General features: G+C 34.5%; 1 protein-coding gene across 1 annotated transcript in view; it reads left to right on the forward strand.

Annotated features, from left to right (window-relative positions):
- LOC149172514 (nematode resistance protein-like HSPRO2) overlaps positions 1-1,618 on the forward strand; it is a 28,038-nt gene extending 26,420 nt beyond the window's left edge. Inside the window, exons 3-4 of the mRNA XM_089426349.1 lie at positions 704-872; positions 1,011-1,618. Of these exons, the coding sequence (XP_089282475.1) occupies positions 704-872; positions 1,011-1,618 (777 nt within the window). The remainder of the gene's footprint in view (positions 1-703; positions 873-1,010) is intronic.
- Positions 1,619-17,374: the final 15,756 nt, after the last annotated feature.

Raw genomic sequence — 17,374 nt, forward strand, 5'->3', positions numbered from 1 at the left:
TCATAGGAAGAAATGAAGAAGTAAAGAAATGAGAGTTGACATTATTTACATTAAATATTAACACTTTAGATATTCAGACTAAAATCAGTTGATGAAAGCACTTACAGACTTTGTCCTTGCCGGATCTAGACGATAACGTTTTAAATATATCAAGGATTTAAGAACATTTTATTCTATTCCAGTTTTCAAAATTTTAGTGTTTAAAATGGATTTTAGTGTTTATTCTATTATTATGTTGTTCTTTTTAGATTATGGTATATGGAGAGCATTAGTGTCTTTACTCTCCTGGTTATGTTTGCAGGGAAAAAATATGTCATGTAAATAAATGGCATCCTATTTTTCCTTTGTTGAAGAATCCATAGAGCCCTCCCCCATGGAGTGTGCGGGTTACGAGCAGTATGTGCATATCCCCGAGCTCAGTGCCATGTGGAAATTCAAGGAATGGCCTGGTTGGTCTAGAGAGGGGTTGGTAAAGGCTGCCTTACAGTAATTGGAGATTACTTTTCGGTTTGTTTCGTCTGTCCTCTGTGACACAAGGACTTACATTGACAAAGAGGAATGGAAGAGAAGGCTTGAATCCTTAATTAGTTCCCAGATTGAGTTGATTTCAATGATTTGTGAAAATGACAAGTAGGTTCCCACTCTTCAATTGTTAGTAAGTAGTGGTGTTCTCTCATGGAAAGTTTTCCATGAGGTATGGCAGAGACCTGGTGCTTTACTTGTGGTTAGTAGAACAAGTGAAGAGGGCTTACTTCCTCGTTTGGGTACATGGAAAAGCGCTGGAGCTATGGTTTCTAGAATATGGCTTGCCATTGAAGGCCATATGCAGAGGACTCCCTTCACTTTAGGTCTTGGGGAACCAAATATGTCAGGTAAGCCTCTTCTTTAATATGATAGAATCTGCAAGCCAAGATATTTTCACTCTTTAAAACAACATAAACAGTTCCATAATACAGAAGATGCCAAACTTTGCAATGTCCTATAGATCTTTGAGGCCTGGGTATTTGTAGGCCAAGAATTGTTGCACATAGTATATGAAAGAATAGACTCTGGGGATTTCGTAGGAGCATCCACAGACTGTTGGATGGTTGAAAGGATGTGGAACATGCTCACAGAAATTGTGAATTTCCTTCTAGTGATGGACCCATATGATTTCCTTTGCCTTAAACACCAGTTGGTAATTAGCAACACTAGTATGCTTGCAGGCACATATTACCTTCGGTTTGCCCCCCTTAGAGACCTTATAAATTCATGGAAGGAACTAAGGCATCTGGTGCCCAAAGTCATGGGTGTTGAGGCTGATCCAAAGGGTGGAGCAAGGCTCCAGGAGGCACTTATGCATTTGTTTCATTTACATGGACTTCGCTCACATAACACTTCAGGTGCTTATCATGTTGCAACAATACATGTTCTGTTGGCCTTCCAGGTAATAAAAGCCGCAGTGAAAAGGTTTTTCTTCTCATATCAGCAGCTGGTAGTAACAACCATGGGTAGCATTGAAATGAAGGGTCCATCATATCTAGGTGCTTGTGATGCCCTGCGTCAGATATATTTTGAACCACCTTATTTCCCTAGTGTGGATGGTGCAAAGACATTTTTGGGTTACTATTGGCACTAGAAGTCTACAACTATGGTGGATGGTACACTGGAAGATCTACAGACAAATCAAGTGAAGTTTACAAGACAAAGAGCAATGCGTTCAGTTTTTCAAAGTATTACCCCAAATTCATACATACACTTCTTACATTGACAGTTTTGAGTACTATACATAGAATTATATTGGATATAGGATTAGACTCATTTTTGTTCATCCCCATCAGTAGGACCAATCAATAGAACAGTGCTAGAAATTTGGAAAATAAAATAAAATTTCTCTCTCCAACATGGATAGGATACTAAGGATTCATAGTGTGCAATTCCTCCTTCGTTAAATACTGTAAAAGATTGTCCAAAATTAAAAAGGTAATTATTAAAATTATTAAATTTTACGAGTTGTTTCTTTTTTTTAATTTTTTAATTCTTTACCTAAATTCTATGATGAGTTTAATGATATTTATATAATTCATTATAAATTTTAACATGAAATTTAGTTTAATGCTGTTATTCTTTTTATTTTTTATTAAGATTTTTTAAATCAGCGTGTGAAACTCAGATAATTATAATTTTAAATTGTTAAGTTTATTTAATGGAATGCATCATAATTTTTTTGATGCATTATTTTTTTTATATTTAATCATTTTTAAGATTTTTTAATTCACCATGTGAAATTGAGCTAATTATAATTTTAGATTATTGAATTTATTTAATGGAATATATCATAAAAAATTTAATGTATTAAATCTATATCATATTTAAATATATAATTTAAATGATGGAACGAAATTGAGATAATTATAATTTTAGATTATTGAATTTATTTAATGGAATATATCATAAAAAATTTAATGTATTAAATCTATATCATATTTAAATATATAATTTAAATGATGGAATGAAATTGAGATAATTATAATTTTAGATTATTGAATTTATTTAATGGAATATATCATAAAAAATTTAATGTATTAAATCTATATCATATTTAAATATATAATTTAAATGATGGAACATTACAATTTCATTACGGGTCATACTAAATAATTATCTCTTTAAACTAGGCCTCAAAAAATATAATTCTTTTATTTGAATATTTTCTGCTTCAAAATTAATATGAGTGAACCAACTATCCAAGGGTCTTATTGGATCTTGTTCTGATTTATTGATTTAACGATATATAAGATATATCATTATACTATTGATGAGTCATCTTATACGGTGGCTTTATCCAATTTTCTCTTATTGACAAAGATAGTTATCTTATATATATATATATATATATATATATATATATATATATATATATATATATATATATATATATCAATTTTTTGGATATATTGACATCATACCGTTATGTTTTTTTCCTTTTTGCCCTACATTTGACATTTCTGTGTTACGTGTTTGTGTCATAACAAATTTGAGTGAGTAGTAAGGGGTGAATGAGACTATTCTAAAGGTTGTCTCTTGCTCATCATCTCTGCAACGCTTTTCATGGTGGGTTTCTACTTTGACAGTGATTTTCTTCCTTTGCAGATTGTTCTTCAGAAACCATTTTGATGCATCTTTTCTATAAAAGTGGACATACTTTGTAAGTCAAAACACCAAAACCATAATGAAATTTGTTCCTTCATACTTTGGTATAATTGTAATAAAATCCATTATGGCCTCTTCCCAACACTCACTTGGTATGGACAATGGTTCTAGTAGACTTGGTCTCTTGATTATTCCTCTTTTGTATTCAAGCTACATTCCTAGCATAAATATCCACTCATTTCCAAAGTTTTGAGAAAAAATATTATATAATGCATTTTGGATTGACTAATAACATATAATTAGTATAATTTTTTATCTCTACATTTATTTTTCAAAGTGCTCTGATACTTATTTATACTCTACTTTAATTTTCTTGCACATGGCCTTGTGTTATTGCTTAGGATGTCATTTAATTTAACTGAATTTATGGTAAATGTATAAATTTTGCCTTTAGTTCTTCAATACTAATTTGTTTTAGTGAGATTGTAAATTTTAGTCAAATTATTTCTAGTATGGTATCATTTATAAAATACGTTGTTCTTTAATCATATAAGTTTAAATTTAGAACATTAATAAATTGCTTATAATCATTCTCACTCTTAATATCTATAATTTGGCTTAACACTTATCATTTTCTTGCAGATTGACACACGGTTCGCTCTCTTGTGCATAGCCTAACCCCACAATTTACAAAGAACAAAAACAATCATTGTAATTTTTCTTTCGTGGGTGACTGGAAACCTTTAGTGAATTGCCTTCACCTCTGCAATTTTTTTCCATATAGTTCAGATTGTTTTAATAATCAGTATTAGTAGGGCAATTACTTAGCCTTTACTTTAAAATTTTTACATTTCACACATAGCTTAATTAATGGGAAAAGTAAGTGGCCATAATCCACACTTTTTTTTCAATTTGTTTTGCTATTTTACCCAAGTCAAATAGCTTAATTAGCAAAGGAGTAAGTGGACCATAATTTACTCATATTTTTTACTAACCAAAGCATCTTTACTTCATTAGCATTGGGACTAGGAACTGGTGTTATTAAAGAAAGGGAGTAGCCCCTGCTTCCCTTGCGTCTTTTAGACGATCCTGGGCTTGCATCTGAAATCTTTCTCAAAGCACTCAGTTTTTCATCTCCCTTTTTAGGCTCACATAGTGTAATAGGAAGGAAGTAAGTGGCCCATAAACCACACATTATTTCATTTGCAGGTAAGGAACAAATATAATTTAGTGTAAGTAGACGAATTTGAAAAGGATCATCGAATATCCACATGACTACAAACTTTGTATGTTCACTCTGTCACTTACACACACATTTCACTACACACACTAAGCTACTCTAAACTTTGAATAAAGGGAATCAAGTGTAAAAACCTTTTGTACTTAGTTTATTTAAGCTTAATTTTTCACACCATAAGTGAAGGAAGAAACGTAAAAGAAATCATAACTTGAACAAACTAAATTTCCCCACATGGGCCACAAAAAATTTATAGTTTAGGTTAGGACTGTTGGGGGTAGGCATCCAATAAGCTGCCATGGTCATGTTACATTTTGAAACATAGAAGTTGTCTCTTAGGGTGCTTTAAATCCTTCAATCAGTCCACGGAAAAGACAACTAGGCCGCACATAGACCCGATTCAGAGGGGATTCGGCTTAGGCTCAGTGTGTGTGGTCCTATATGGGGCTACCCAACCTGTATAGTGCTCGGTACTGATAACCGATTACCAAGAAGCTAAAGACTCGACTGTCTCCGTGAGACGAAGTATCATATTGGCCAAATTTTAGGGCATCTTTCCCTATAGGTGGAGGTGTGGGAAGCACTAAAGCCTCATTCAATACCTTGGTTTATTCTTTTTGTTGTTGGAAGCATCACCAGTTCCTTCGGGATGTAGCCCCAGTACTCATCATTTTTTGGTTGTTGGAAGCGTCACGAGTTCTTTTAGGACGTAGCCCCAGTACCCATCATTTTTTGGTTGCTGGAAGCGTCACCAGTTCTTTCGGGACATAGCCCTAGTACCCGTCACAAAAGATATCTCCGCAAGGCCCAATTACTTATAGAGTAGAAAGGATGAATAGGTCTTCATAGGACCTTTTATCATACACAAAACAAACTAAAATATTTTCCTTGTTTGATTGATCACATAGCTTAAATTAAAGGGAAAGTAACACTTTATTTTTCATTTTGTTTTATATATGTAATTTCCTTTTATACACATTCCTCTCCTCACCAAAAAAGTGACACACATTCCATTTTAAGAATACATAAATACTTTTTCATATTAAGAATAATAAGACAATGCTACACAAAACATTCCAATTCTTGTTTCACCCGAATATACATTAAAATAAATTCTACAAATAAAAATTGAAATGAAACATTTTTTTTAACTGATTTAAAATGAATTATTGGATAACTTGTTATTTATTTTGATATTTTTTGGGTAAAAAAATTGGAGGAATTATCTTTTGTGACATATTTTATGATATGTCTTAATTTTGAGATTTAGAATTTAAAGCCCTCTAAAGTTATTTTGGGATATGAAATGAGTGAAAGATTTGTGAGCATAGCTCTCTGCCTCTTGATGTCGTTTTACACACCAATTCTAGATCTCAAACAATGTGAAAATCACCTTAATCAAATTTCATATGGAGAAGCTATGCCTCCCATAAGTTCAACTAACTTGTTCATACGGTGGTACCAAGTGGACGCTGCATCAACACCATTACTTAGATATGTGGAGTTAGTCACGTCTGGAAATTCAAGAAGATCCTAAAAGGTCCAAAACCGTAACACTAATAGTGGCTTGAAAAATGTGAAAACCCTAAACCTTAAATAGTTTCCAAGCTATGTTAAATACTACGTCACTAGGAAGAGAAGGGGTTCCATCTTTTTAGGATTGTATTAAAACATAGTTGAGCACAACATCTAGGAGTGGGATTTGAGATCAAAACAAAGGAGAAATATAATTTGCAACAACCATATAGACAACAATGTCATAGGCAACTCGATCATAAATACCCCTTTCTTTGTATTTGTATTTCCATAATTAAATAAAAAAAGAGTAGAGTATAAGCCTCACCTTCTAATTAGGTTTTCTTTTATATGATATCCCATGAGTTATATCTTGTATTAAATTATATGTTTTTTATATTCACTTACATTTTTTTCTTTTATGGGTTTAAATATTTATATGTATTTAACACTAACGAAGTGTTGAGACATGTGAAAACCCTAATCTGAAATCATTATCAAACTATGTTAAACACCAAGTCACTAGAAAGAGGGGGTTCCATCTTTCTAGCATTGTATTGTGTCGTGGTAGAGTAGAGCATCTAAGAGTTAGATTTAAGAGCATAACATAATAACCATTTAGAATACAATGTAAAAAAAAACTCTGTAATAAATACTCGTTTTTCTGTATGTAAAGTTTCATAATTAAATAAAATATAATAGAATATAAGTCTGCTTTTTAATTAGATTTCTCTGATATCATATTTTATAAATTACATCTTTTATTAAATCATATAACTAATATTTCCATTTACTTATTATTTTTTAAAATTATTTTCAAATATTTGAATAATAAAATAATAAACAAAATTAAAATTCAAAAAATAAATTAAATAATAAAAATTCAAAAATGACAATGTAGGCTATAATAAATTACTTCGGGTGAATATCTACAATAATCTATATATCTTTCACAATAACTTAAACTTAATATTACTTTTTGAAAAATTCACTCTCAACTTTCAATACCATGACATCTCATGGTGAAGACCTCTCCAATATACTTATGTAAAAAACAAAAAAACGAGGGGTATTATTAGACTCGAGAAGCCTCAACCTATGCTTTTACACTTAAAAGTTACCTTTCTCAATGACGCATTATCATCTATAACCACATACCTTGAGATCTGGTAAAGGACTCTCCATAATCTACTTAATTAAAAAAGAGGGGTGTTATTAGGCTAAATAAGCCTCTAACTTATGCTTCTAATAAAGCAAAGATGCGGGGTGCATCAGCTTATGTTAAGTTGGTTCATTGTTTAATATTAAGTATGTAAGCTAGGGTGAACAATGATATTATGGGGACGACTAACTTAAATTCTTTTTTTTGCTGAAGCAAGATTCGTACCTTCTATTCATTAGAAACAAAGAAACAAATTACATATAATACAACTACCCAAAGAGACCTGAGGGACATAGAGTCAACTATCCACTCAGGGCTTGGGTACCAAGCCAAAAGCTTAACATCCGGGCCACGGGCCCACAAATTTAACTATGAGACCTTCAAAATACAAACAAAAGCCTAAATCGGCCAATCAGTTTGCAAAGTTCTGGCGGATGAGACGCAAATCGGAGCCAAAAAAGTCATATTCTAGGATTCCAAAAACGGACCCGATGAAATAATAGAAAACACACTAAACGGATTTCGAGTCCGAATGGTGGAATAAACTTAGCGCATGTGAATCTCCCGAATCCACCAATTCAAACCTCAAGGCTCAACATGCACGGAAGATAACAGTGAATCCGAGCCTGAATTGAAAATAACCCAAAATTGCCACTCACCCCTGTAGCCCGCGAGATCTCCCGCAATTCTGTCCCCAACAGAGTCCCTTTGACACGAACAATATTGACTGTTGTTCCACATAGAGAAATCCAATGGAAGAGCATAATATCGCACCGAAAAAGTGGACCAGACGTTAGTGTGCGATGGAGGGTAGTTTTCCAAACCCTCTATCTACCACGTGTAGGATGTTGGATGGGATCGCTGCAAAATCGCTAAAACCGTTTTCCACTTTAGAAAGATGCGAACAACCAAAAACCATCAAGGAAGCGGTTTTACTCTACGAGGCCCAAAAATGTAAAGATTCCGGTTGCAGGTAAAACAAGGATTCCTTCCATGCCTGCTCAACTTTCTTGCCTGAACCTAGATCCCAGAAAAGAAGAGAGGCTCTCCATTAATTAAAGAACTATGGTATCCACTATGCTCACACCAATGAACAATGATGTTCATCTGACTGACTCTAGGTATTTTAGCGTCCAACCTGTGATTTCCATAGAAAAAACTATTGTATTTTATTGAGTTCTTCTTGTGGTAACGAATCTACTCCTCCCGTGGTTCCCTGTATCAAAAACCCTTGCAGATCTAGGTTTTCTTTATCAAGAATTTCTTGTAGTTCATGATCCTCCAGGTCCATCTCATTTTGGTTCATTTCCCGATCCATCTCCAGTTCTGCATCACTCATTATGGCTTCCTTTTGATAATCGATGTCTTGTGTGTTTTCCCGGTTTTCTTTAGATTCCTTGTCCATAGGACTTCCTTCCATTGCTTGATCTTCTTTTGAGATCTCTTCATCTTCCTCAAGCACTTGGAATTTGTTCTGACTCATTTTTTGACCTTCATCTTGATGTTGTTTTGGTCCTCTTTTGCCGCCCTTTCAACGATTCACCACTTTCTGAAAGCTGTATGTTTCCTTAATTGTGTTATTTTTGCTCTTGCTTACTACTTTAATGAGTGGACAATCTCTGAGAAGGTTTCCATGTTCATGAGATCTGCGACATCTAAATGGAATGTGCTCATAATCTACTGTTTGCACCCATACTTCATCAAAAACTTCCAAGATCACCTCATCCAGTAGAGCTCCCGATAAATCCATTTCCACACATATTTTGGCAAATGAAGTATATTTTTCTTTTCTTGTGGCTTCAAAAGCTTTAACAAAACGACCTAATTTATTGCCGATAGCGGCCAACAATTCATTTTGCCAGTAATCAAGAGGTAGAGAATAGAGCCTTACCCAAACCGATACTGAAGTAAAAGTTTCACGTTCTGGAACAAAATTCATCATCCATGGCCACATGTAGAGTCTAGTTGCTGCATAGAAGTAAGGTCCTCCTTCAAAAACTCTTTGATCAATATATATGCAAATCAATGCCACCCTTTATTCTTCAAGGACGATGGTTATAGGCTTTGGCTTTTTAGCTAGAGGAACTAGATTGCAAATTGAGGTGTGGTTTGGTGAGTCTTGTCTTTTCGAGCTAGTTGATCCTATTATATCCTAGTCGAGTCCCTATCCTACTCTATAACATTACTAAGTCACCACCACCATGTATTTTTTTCTCAAAGAAGATTTAATAGAGGGGATTTCCTCTTGTCTTAATTCACAAATTTTTTTAGTGGTTTTACTCTTGATATTGGGGGGTTTGTTGGGGACAGGTTTTATGTCTCTCCCTTTCATCCCTATTTGAAGGGACCCATTAATGCACCATCTTATGTGTCAGTGTTAGGAAGTTCCCTTTGACCAATTCCAGCTTAGCGACTCATCACAAGTCGCCCCTCGATAATAACATGGTGGCCCCACCTCCAGAAAGAATTCATATGTCATACATGGGTTAGTCGAAATTTGTCAGAGATATTTAAGCTTATTATGACCCAATTTCTTATGATCTTAGTTATCGTACAATGTCATCTAAGATCCCCTGAATATTACTTAATCCCAAAGTGGTTTACGTGAAAAGTATAAAATATTTACTAAAAAATGAGACTTCCATGCTTAGTATGCTATGCATTGATCAAGACCATATTATTTACTCAAACTAAATTATTTTCGATGCAATTTGGACAGGTATTTTAAGAATGAATAAGTGGGGGAGGATTAACGAGTTGGAAGTTGAAGACCTGGAAGATATGATACAATTTTTAGCAGAAGACTTAACATGGAAAAAGATTGAGGGGGACCAAGTTGCAGTTATTCCATATTGTCGACTTGATGATTTCATAAGTGGAGAGGAATCAAATGAAAGTGCACCCACTCAATTTCTTCTTAAGAATCATCGAAGTAACAAAATAGAGGATATCAAACACACCAATTACTAAACATTCGTGGAGTACAGTGTGTGAGTCTCTATATGCTTTTTCAAGGTACGTATAATTTTTTCAATATGCATAAATATTATATCTAATTTGTAGTAATTTTTTTACATACAGTTATTGGTGTTCATATGGTCCACAGTCGACAAGGAGAATTAGGATTGCATCATCATATCCAAAGACAAACCACAATCGACATGAAAGTATTAAAGTTGGTTGGCAATGTCACTTCTTTGTGCGACGACTTCAAATGAGACCAGATGATGCTGTAATAATATATACTACATGTAGACATATTGATAAATCCAATGTTATTTGTCATGGGACAGATGCAATCGGTAGGTCCATGAGATTCAATTATGCACCAAATTTAAGTTGGGATATGCGATCTAGTGTCCAACATTTCGTTAAAAGAGGTTTTAATGTTACAATGATATGGGACAAGTTCATCTCTGATGTGAAGGATGGATCTGGTGAGTTATACACAGGGATACCTCGAGATACCTACATGACAAAAAAATATATAAGTAACATTTACAATGATATTATAAGGCTAGAGTATGTTAAAGATCAAAGTGATCCAAAGAGTGTAGAGTGCTGGTAGAAGGAAAACCCAGAGAGTTTTTTCTTCTACCAAAAACAAGATCTTGTTGAAAATATCCCTCTTATCATAGGTATACAAACAAAGTGGATGTGTTCAATGATGCTGAAATACTCTCACAATAATATTATCTCAATGGATTCAACCTTTAGTACAAATAAGTACGGGGTGAGTACATATTTATCCTAAATCCGATTCATTTATTTAACCTCATATTAATGCATGTATCTTATATAAATATAATTATGCACATTTTTTGTAATGTAGTATCAACTTTACACCTTAATGGTTTTCGATGAACATCACAATGGGGTCCCAATAGCTTGGGTGATATCATCACGCAATACTATAGCTGATCTTTCTAAATGGATGTTGGCCTTACTTGCAATTGGAAACAAAGAGCGACCAGATTGGCATGTTCTTGCCTTCATCACAGATGATGCTACTGCCGAAATTGAAGCATTGAGGTGATGTGTTTATAATTTTTATAAGAGGCATAAAAAATATTGTTAATGTATAATCTCTCTAAGAATTATGTTATTACAGGTCTTCAATCAAGTTCAAAGTATTATTATGTGTTTGGCATGTTCCTCGTGCATGGTTGAAAAATGTTGGAAACAAGCTCAAAGGGAGGGAAAACCAAATACGCATTTTTCGTGGTTTAGGAGAAATCATGCACATGTGTAAAGATGATGAATCTGTGAGAAAGAAAGTTGAAAACTTATTTGAAGAATTCAGTGAACAAAAAATATTTTTGGAATATTTTAGAAATACTTGGTTGTCCAACAACAAAATATGTAAGCTTCTTATTGGTGGTTTTAATGAATCTATTTTTCATGTCATATGTATACTTATTAATATATAACTAATAAATTTCTTTCTACAGATATGTGGGCAAAAGCATACATAAATTTTCCACATTCAAATCAAGATACGAACAATGCCATTGAATCTTACCATCGGTATATCAAGGAAAGGTACCTATGTGAGAAGAACAATGCATGCCATAGAAGGGTTGATTGGTTAATCTATGTTTTGTTGACAAAGGTTGTATTATTTTACAATCATATGCACCGTTTAAAAGAAGCTGGTTTTGTACGACCCAGAAAAATACAGGAACAATTGAATTCATCCAAGTGTAGAGCTAAGAAAATCCCAAATGAAGATTGTGTGCCTGATGAAAAGAGTAATGACTACTGGGTTTGTAGCCAAAATAAGGATACTCGTGACATTTGGTACAATGTTATATATAAGGGTTCTATTCTCACTTCTGCAATTGCAATTGGGCCCTAAATGGAAATATCTGTAAACATGTATTGAAAGTTGAGATGTTAGTGAGTAACACTATTTTGGGTGAAAATGTAGCACCTAGTGTCACTGATCCCATGACAGAAAGGCCTAGAATTTTATTTGATTTGAATGAAACACCTATATTGGTCCCAGAAATCCAAATAGGGCTTTCACCATGCTTTGATTCTCCTCCCAATCCGAATTATCATAATGAAACGAGCATTGATAATTTTGAGAATTTCTCATATAATGTTGAATCGACCAATGTACGACAAGATAGTGCATTCTCTGAACATGATGAGATGAAACGTGTTAACTCATCAACTCTTGAGAAATTGAGATCCATAATACCTAAAAATTTGGAACAGGCATATGCATTGAACAACTTGGTAGACAAAGCATGTCAAGAATACAACAAAATGTTTTTCAATACTATAACTCCATCCAAGATCACTACCAAGAGAAAACATAGTTTCTTGAGTCCAGTAAATAAAAAGAGGCGATGTGGTCGCAAGTCAAAATCAGGGACAGATATACTACAATTTGAAAGGGTTGGACGAGTTCATGTAAGGAAAAAAAAATGGATGAACAATTGGAGTCATCTTCTCAAAAACAAAGAAATGTGGACCACGCGCCTGAGATAATGTAAGATTCTATTATACCCAATATTGGTATGGAAATTTCATGCTATGCATTGTTTTACGTTAAATGTGATATATTAGCATGTTCAACACATTTGCATGATTATATGAACTATTTTTATTGTTACAACTGAGGAACCCACATCTCACAACATTCCAAATTGTCGAATTCATTTATTTGATGAACATGCTATTGAAAAAAGATCTAGCATTGGGAACACTGCTTCAACCATTAACACCCCAATATCCTCCCCAAGGGTGCTCCCCCCTATTGTTGAACCAATTAGGATGTATCATCGCCCACACCTACCACTTTTTTCCTCCATAAATTCTTCCATGCCTATAACCACCTTTGTAATACCTTCACAATGCTCACCCCTACCCTTCAATCATCCACCATTCTCATTTTTTCAATCGTCCACCCTTAACATTCCAATTTCCCCCCTAGGTTTATCCCCCGGCCTACAGTGATTCCCATTATCGTACAACCGGTGGGGGTGTATCATCGCCCCCACCCACTACCTTTTCCCTATTTCTCATCCACCATGCCTTTATCCAGCACCCCTGAACCATGCCTAAATCCATCACCAAGTGCTTTGCCATCTACCCAGGAAGGGTTGACTTCTCCATTGCCTCAAATCCTCATGGTGAGAATGAGTATTTGATCAAAATATCATCATGAATTAATGAAATTGATTATATGCCTTTCAATTTTTACAACTAATTGATTATTGTAATTTTTTGCAGAGATATCAATTTGGAAATCTACCTGGGAGTGCCAAGAGGGATGAGGGTGACTTATAGACCCATACTTTAGATCGATCATGATGTTGTTTTTCCATTATGTCATTTATGGGCATGAGATTCCATTATTTATGTTGGAAATGAAGTTCTATTTTATAAAAAAGAAACATGTATAGTTGGACCTATTTTGAATAAAAATACATAAATTTATATTTGTGTTTATGACAACATCTTCATTGAATTTTAAATCCTTATGTGGATGCAATGTTATATTCCATCAATGTTACATTACTTTTGATGAATAGTTGTAACAGATTTTGTTTTTATTATTTACAAATTATCAAGTTTATAAGTTAAGTTACTTTTATATTTATATCTTATTTGATGTTTAAAATGTAATCTTAAGACTTATACCTCGCACCTCAAGATTAATCTGTCTAAAAGTACATATGCCTTTCAAACTTGATACTAGATAAAAAAACAATAACCACACATTACAATCCAATATCACTTTAAAAATATTCCTACCAAGTCTCTTAACAAATATGTAACCATAGATATTTTTATCATAAGCTACCATACAATAACCAATCTCAAGTATAAATAAAATATATATCGAAAAAACAGTTTCCGTATATGCGCAATTCCTGTATATGGAATCTGCGCATCTGCGATGCATATACATAAACGATGTGCATATACGGAAGATATGCACATACAAGAAAGTTAGGGATATATGAAAGACATGCGCATATCTTCCGTATATGTCCAATTTCTGTATATGCGCACATCTTCCGTATATGCACAATTTCCGTATATGCGTAGATACATAAACGAAGATATGTACAATTTCCATATACAGAAATTGCACGTATACGGAAACTGTGTATATACGGAAGATGTGCGCATATACGGAAATTGGGCATATACGGAAGATATGCGCATATACGGAAATTGCGCATATACGGAAGATATGCGCATATACGGAAATTGCGCATATACAGAAGATATGCGCATATTTTTTGTATATCCCTAACTTTCCTCTATGTGCATATCTTCCGTATATGCACGTCGTTCATGCGTCTACATCGTATATGTACAGATTCCATATACAGAAATTGTGCATATACGGAAACTGGGCATATACATAAGATATGCGCATATCTTCCGTATATGCCCAATTTTCGTATATGCGCATATCTTCCGTATATGCACAATTTTTGTATATGTCCAATTTCCATATACAGAAATTGCGCATATACACAAACTGTGCATATATGGAAATTGGGCATATACAGAAGATATGGGCATGTCTTCCGTGTATCCCTAACTTTCCTGTATGTGCATATCTTCCATATATGCATGTCGTTCATGTATCTGCAACGCAGATACGCAAATTCCGTATACAAGAATTGCGCATATACAGAAACTATGCATATACGGAAGATGTGCGCATATACGGAAATTAGGCATAAACGGAAGATATCTGCATGTCTTCCGTATATCCCTAACTTTCCTATATGTGTATATCTTCCGTATATGCACGTCGTTCATGTATCTGCGTCGCAGATGCATAGATTCCATATACCGGAATTGCACATATACGGAAGATATACGCATATACGGAAATTGGGAATATACGGAAAGACATGCGCATATCTTCCGTATATCCATAAATTTCATGTATGTGCATATCTTCCGTATATGCACGTCGTTCATGTATCTACATCGCAGATATGCAAATTCCATATACAGAAATTGTGCATATACGGAAATTGGGCATATACGGAAGATATGCGCATATCTTCTGTATATGCCCAATTTCCGTATATGCGCAATTTTTGCATATGGAATCTGCGCATCTGCGATGCAGATACATGAACGACGTGCATATACGGAAGACATGCATATACATGAAAGTTAGGGAGATACGAAAGATATGCGCATGTCTTTCCATATATGCCCAATTTCCGTATATGCACATATCTTACGTATATGCATAATTTCTGTATATGCGGAATTCCTGTATATGGAATTTTCACATCTGTGATGCAGATAAACAAACGACGTGCATATACGGAAGATATGCACATACATTGAAGTTAGAGATATACAGAAGACATGCGCATATCTTCCGTATATGCCCAACTTCCGTATATGCGCACATCTTCCGTATATGCCCAACTTCCGTATATGCGCAGATACATAAATGAAGATATGTACAATTTCCATATACAGAAATTGCGCATATACGGAAACTGTGCATATACGGAAATTGGGCATATACGGAAGATATGCGCATATACTGAAATTGCACATATACAGAAGATATGCGGATATCTTTTATATATCCTTAACTTTCCTGTATGTGCATATCTTCTGTATATGCACGTCGTTCATGTATCTGCATCGTATATGAGTAGATTCCATATACAGAAATTGTGCATATACGAAAACTGGGCATATACGGAAATATCTTTCGTATATGCCCAATTTCCGTATATGTGCATATCTTCCGTATATGCACAATTTCCGTATACAGGAATTGCACATATACGGAAACTGTGCATATACGAAAGATGTGCGCATATACGGAAATTAGGCATATACGAAAGATATGCGCATGTCTTCCGTATATCCCTAACTTTCTTGTATGTGCATATCTTCCATATATGCACATCGTTCATGTATCTGCATCGTAGATGCGAGATTCCATATACAGGAATTACGCATATATGAAAATTGTACATATACAGAACATATGCGCATATACGGAAATTGGGCATATACGGAAAGACATGTGCATATCTTCCATATATCCCTAACTTTCCTGTATGTGCATATCTTCCATATATCCCTAACTTTCATGTATGTGCATATCTTCCGTATATGCACGTCATTTATGTATCTACATCGCAGATGCGCAGATTCCATATACAGAAATTGTGCATATAAGGAAATTGGGCATATACGGAAGATATGCGCATATCTTCCGTATATGCCCAATTTCCATATATGCAGAATTTCTGTATATGGAATCTGCGCATATACGATGTAGATACATGAACGACGTGCATATACGGAAGATATGCACATACAGGAAAGTCAGGGATATGTCGAAGACATGCGCATATCTTCCATATATGCGCAATTTCCGTATATGCGCACATCTTCCGTATATGCACAGTTTCCATATATGCGCAATTCCTGTATATGGAAATTGTACATATCTTCGTTTATGTATCTGCGCATATACGGAAACTGTGCATATATGGAAGATGTGCACATATACGGAAATTGGGCATATATGGAAGATATGCGCATGTCTTCCGTATATCCCTAACTTTCCTGTATGTGCATATCTTCCGTATATGCACGTCATTCATGTATCTGCATCACAGATGCACAGATTCCATATACAGGAATTGCGTATATACAGAAACTGTGCATATACGGAAGATATGCGCATATATGGAAATTGGGCATATACGGAAAGACATATGCATATCTTTCGTATATCCACATATAGGAAAGTTAGGGATATACGGAAAGATATGCACATACATGAAAGTTATGGATATACGGAAGATATGCGCATGTATTTCCGTATATGCCCAATTTCCGTATATGCGCATATCTTCCGTATATGCACAATTTCCGTATATGCGCAATTCCTGTATATGGAATTTGCGCATCTGCGATGCAGATATATGAACGACGTGCATATACGGAAGATATGCACATACAGGAAAGTCAGGGATATATGGAAGACATGAGCATATCTTCCGTATATGCCCAATTTTCTTATATGCACAGTTTCCGCATATGTGCAGATACATAAATGAAGATATGTACAATTTCCATATATAGGAATTGCGCATATACGGAAATTGTGCATATACGAAAGATGTGCACATATACAGAAATTGCGCATATACGGAAATTGTGCATATACGGAAATTGAGCATATACAAAAGATATGCGCATATCTTCCGTATATCCCTAACTTTCATTTATGTGCATATCTTCCGTATATGCACGTCATTCATGTATTTGCATCGTATATGCACAGATTCCGTATACAAAAA

The sequence above is a fragment of the Pinus tabuliformis genome, chromosome 4_2 (assembly GCF_031772625.1).
Source record: "Pinus tabuliformis cultivar Carrire ecotype Pingquan chromosome 4_2, CPIR1, whole genome shotgun sequence".
Taxonomy (NCBI): domain Eukaryota; kingdom Viridiplantae; phylum Streptophyta; class Pinopsida; order Pinales; family Pinaceae; genus Pinus; species Pinus tabuliformis.